This window comes from Eptatretus burgeri, chromosome 15 (assembly GCF_056783735.1).
Source record: "Eptatretus burgeri isolate ZD-2024b chromosome 15, Ebu_testis_v1, whole genome shotgun sequence".
NCBI lineage: Eukaryota > Metazoa > Chordata > Myxini > Myxiniformes > Myxinidae > Eptatretus > Eptatretus burgeri.
In genome coordinates this window covers 22,958,897-22,963,896 of record NC_140975.1, presented here as the reverse complement: position 1 = coordinate 22,963,896, position 5,000 = coordinate 22,958,897, and the positions used below count along the sequence as shown (strand labels likewise).

At 42.6% G+C, this 5,000-nt stretch overlaps 1 protein-coding gene across 2 annotated transcripts in view; it reads right to left on the bottom strand.

Annotated features, from left to right (window-relative positions):
* LOC147011733 (solute carrier family 22 member 6-B-like) overlaps positions 1-5,000 on the bottom strand; it is a 114,179-nt gene that overhangs the window by 79,003 nt on the left and 30,176 nt on the right. The window contains exon 1 of one of the 2 annotated variants that reach the window (XM_085857317.1): positions 1,863-2,313. The exons of the other annotated variant lie outside the window; for it this stretch is intronic. Within the exon in view, the coding sequence (XP_085713443.1) occupies positions 1,863-2,264 (402 nt within the window). The 5' untranslated portion in view covers positions 2,265-2,313. Of the gene's footprint in view, positions 1-1,862; positions 2,314-5,000 lie in introns of those variants that run through there. 2 annotated transcript variants of the gene reach the window in all.

Below are 5,000 nucleotides of genomic sequence, written 5' to 3'. Positions count from 1 at the left end.
GATATCTCAAAAAGTTGTGGACGCATCCAGATGAAATTTTGTGGACAGGTTGGGTGTGCAACAAGGACGAACTAATTCGATTTTGAAGATCCGGATCCGACTACAAGAATTATTTCAGTGATTCTTCACCATTGAGAGATAGGGCCAAAAACGATATATAGTATGATATCTCAAAAAGCTGTGGGCTAATTCGGATGAAACTTGGTGGACAGCTTGGGTGTGTTGCAAGGACGAATTGATTAGATTTTGTTGAAGATCCGCAGCCGGATCTGGAAACGGAAATTATTTAATTTTTAAAGTGATTCTTCACCATTGAGAGATAGGGCCAAAAACGATATAGTCCTGTATCGCATGATATTTCAAAAATGTATTGGGCCCGATATGTTCTCGTGGATCAGGCATTACATGGGGGAGGTATACGCTCCACCGAGTGCCCTTCTAGTTTATATTTTTATCGCCTTGAAGTCATAAATATACATTGATTTTCATGAAACTTCATCACATGATAGAGTTCGTCATAAGCAAGAAACCTATTGTTTTTGAGGTCAACATAGACCAAAACATCAACATAGGCCAAAGGTCAACAACTTAGGACCATTTCTGAAATCCTCAATTTTCATCCGATTGACTACAAATTTGCCGAGGATATGCCTATCAGGTCACTAAATTCAACCACCTACAATTTTTGAGGTCACCAGTGGTGAAAAGGTCAACATAGGCCAATGGTAAACAATTTGGGTGGAATTTCTAAATCCTCAAATTTCCTCTGATTGACTTGAAATTTGAAGATGATTTGCATATTTGGTCATTGAATACAACCACAAATTAATGATTTTTCAGGTCAAATTTGTTTTCAGGATTTCGCAAGTGTCGTGCTCTGCATGACATCTTTATTGGTTGTTTGTTTGTCCGCACAGAACGTGAGTAGGTGTATTAATTACATTTGATCCCGATATACCTTTAGACCCATAAGACCACTTTAGACTCCTAAGACCCTTTAGAAACATAAGACCCTGAGACATTGAAGATGCCGAAGACCATTCGGACCCCCAAGAACCCAAGAACTCTTCAGACCCTTAAGACCCCAAGCCACTTAATCCTCTGCAGAACCGATAGACCATATTAGATCCTTATAGACCCCTAAGACACCTCAGAACCCAAAGACCCTGTGGACCCTATAGATCCCCTTCAACCCCCTAAAATCACAGACCCTGTTACATCGTTTATATCCCTAAGAACCCCATGACCCTTTATAACCTGTTGGACGTTTTAGAACCCTAAGACCCTACAAACCCAAGAATACCCTTTAGAACACCTAGGACGCTCAGACTCCTTTCTACCCTTTTAGACCTTCGCAACTTTTAATACCCTTTCGACCTCTTGTACCTTTATACCACTTTTACACGTTTTAAGACCCTTGAGACAATTCTGACCACCTAGACCTTAAGTTACACCCTTTAGACCCCTTCGACTGTGTAAGACCCTTACGACACTTTATATCATTTAGACCCATTTCGACCTTTACACATTTAGACCTTTCCAAATTTTCAGACCTTTGACATTTATATCTTTCAAATCCACCATTCAGACCGATCATTTTCAATCAATGCCCTTTCATTTAATAAATCCTTCCATTTATTTGCCACACTAAATACACCCCACAAAAACAAAAAACACAAATCAAGTCCTGGCGAGTGTCTGCAATCTTCGATTGCTCTTTCTAGTTTATATTTTGTAAACTTGGTTAAATCTTTAAATCCAATTCATGATGTATGAATGCGTTCATTATACATTTACCGGAGCACCGAATCTGAGGCCGAGAGTCCACAGCAGCCAAATTAATGGAAATCATGTACTTTCACCTCGGTAACGATGGTGGACTTGAACTCGCTGGAATCAAACTCCCACCCATCGACACAGCCTTCAATCTCAACATCAGCCAACATGTCTGCAGAGTCGTTCATCAAAAGCTGCCACTGCGGTCGGACATAGCGACTGCATCTGCTCAAAGAGTCATGTTCCAATGGAATGGCGACTCTCAGGAGGTTCTCCTTGCTCAGGTTCCATGAGGAGTCCCGCTGAGCCTCGAGCGATGCATTCACCAGCCACGGGACCCGACAGTGGTGCCGAGGAGTCGCAGCAGTGAAGTTCTGTATTAACATATGAGACGGCATTACCAGCATAGGAATGTACAGTAAGATTGCGTTTATGAGCTGAAAGCGGCCAGAATCTCCGACAGTTTTGAGCAATTGTAAAAACGCCATTATTTGAGGAGGTTAGCGACTGTCTTCATCTGGAAGAGAGAAAGCGATTCATTTTATATGGTCATTCAGAAACTGGTTTCCTAATCTTCAACTATTTATTAGTCAGCTGTTTCAATCATGATTCGGCCAGTTGGAGTTTTAAACCTGAAAGCTAATGTTTTACAGGATTCCTCAACCAGGTTCGAGTTTATTAATTAAAAGTGAATTCAAAAGTTTTTCAGCATTTTCCTGAAATGACCCATTTAATCGAAAATGGCCGTTTTAGTTGCCTGGAAGGCATGCTTGCCAACGTGTATTTTTATACCCAAATTGGAGTACATTTGGGGGGGGGGTGGAAGTAATCTGACAAGTCGGTAGGAGACATGGCTGCTCGCTCTAGATGGAAAGCTGGCCGACGCGACTAGCCGATATTCATGTCCATGCTATCAATAAATTTAGCACAATAAATATGATTATCACAGCCCTCTTAGTTTGCGCCCAGAAACCCGCCTTGTGAAATTTCAGGCATGCTTCCAAAGAGACTCTAACAAATGGCAGCCCTGGTAATTCCATTTATCTATTCGCTAAAGATTTTTTTTTTTTATATGATGCTGTAAGACATTCTCCTTGGGCACAAAAAAACAGCTCGCTCAGAGGTCCAGTTTCGGAGGTATTGATTTTTTTGTACAATCCACAATAAGTGTACGATGTACGATAAAGTATTTTAGCTGTTGCGAAGCAACGGAGGTGTGCATAGTAACCATCCATTATTGTGTACATGCTCGCCACATTGTACACATTTCACGCAAGTTTCATCAAAATCAGACTCTTTCTCTTAGAGATATTCGCAATTAACCGTTTCTGAAATGTTCAACATGTACTCGCCCAAAACCTATCTCCTCCTACAAATATTTTTGTTAGGGATGCAAATTGGCATGAAGGGAGCGAGATAGATTGCGCACAGAACTCTAAGCTTCGATTTTTCGATTTTTTTATTTTTTATTTTTAGATTTTTTGTCCACTTTAAAGGGCCGTTGCGATGCCGTTGCTAGGGCCCGGGTTCCTTTATTTGAAAGCACACGATTCCCAGAAATATTGGTCCTACCTACCAAATTTCATTGGAATCGGTTGAGTGGTTTAGCCCCAAGGCTTGACCAAAGTTTCACGGACAGACAGAAAGATGGAAACGTCCAGAATAAGGGTGCTCGAAGAGCTGCCAAAAGGGGTGAAGACATAACCTCCTTCACCTTCAGTTATGGTGGTAATAATCACACTGCCAGACTTTATCAATACTAGATTGAGCAAACTTCATCACCAAAATCAGCATGATTATTGGATGCTCTAAGAGCACCCTTATTCTGGACATTTCCATCTGTCTGTCTGTCCGTGAAACTTTGGTCAAGCCTCGGGGCTAAACCACTCAAACGATTCCAATGAAATTTGGTAGGTAGGACCAATATTTCTTGGAATCGCGTTCTTTCGAATATGGGACCTCGGGCCCTAGCAATGGCATACCAATGGCCCTTTAAAGTGGTCAAAAAATCAAAAAAATAATGATAAAAGTCGAAAAATCGAAGCTTAGAGTTCTGTGCGCAATCTATCTTGCTCCCTTCATGCCAATTTGCATCCCTAACAAAAATATTTGTAGGAGGAGATAGGTTTTGGGAGAGTACATGTTGAACATTTCAGAAACGGTTAATTGTGAATATCTCTAAGAGAAAGAGTCTGATTTTGATGAAACTTGGGTGAAATGTGTACAATGTGGCTAGCATGTACACAAAAATGGATGGCTGCTATGCACACCTCCGTTGCTTCGCAACAGCTAAAATACTTTATAGTACATCGTACACTTATTGTGGACTGTAGAAAAAAAATCAATACTTCCGAAACTGGACCTCCGAGGGACCTGTTTTTTTTGTGCCCAAGGAGAATGTCTTACAGCATCATAGAAAAAAAAAATCTTTAGCGAAGAGATAAATGGAATTACCAGGGCTGCCATTTGTTAGAGTCTCTTTGGAAACATGCCTGAAATTTCACAAGGCGGGTTTCTGGGCGCAAACTAAGAGGGCTGTGATAATCATATATATTGTGCTAAATTGATTGATAGCATGTACATGAATATCGGCTAGTCGCGTCGGCTAGCTTTCCATCTCGAGCGAGCAGCCATGTCGCCTACCGGCTTGTCTATTTGTTTGTCTGTTTATCTGTTTCAGGTCAGGTCAGGTATGGGAGCATGCGCCAGAGCAGCGCGTCGCTGCATCCACTTTCCGCTGGTACTCCAGGGGCCTCCGTCTGGCCATCGCCCATGCAGATGCTTGGCCCATGCCCATCTCCTTGAGATGCCGATCAACCTGCTGCAACCGCGAGGCACGTGGATGGCCCATTGGCCTCCTCCACTCAGGAGACTCCCTCGCTGAGAGAATCTGGTGAGCAGGATGAGCGACAGGAAAACGAGCTACATGTCCGTGCAGCCGCAGCTCAAGCTCATGAAATATGCAGGTAAAAAATCTCATTTGATTCTCTCTCAGCAACCACTCGTTGGACACAAAGTCCGACCAGCGCCAGCCAAGGATTCTCTGAAGAGACCTGGTACCAAAGGAATTAAGTCTCCATCTCAGATCCTTGGTCAGAGTCCAAGTCTCGCATCCATAGAGCAAGACTGGAAGCCCCAAGGACCTGAAGACTCCGACTTCGTCCTCCCGCACAGGTACCGGCAGCGCCAGACCCCATTATTCAGTGAATCCATGACTCCCTAGG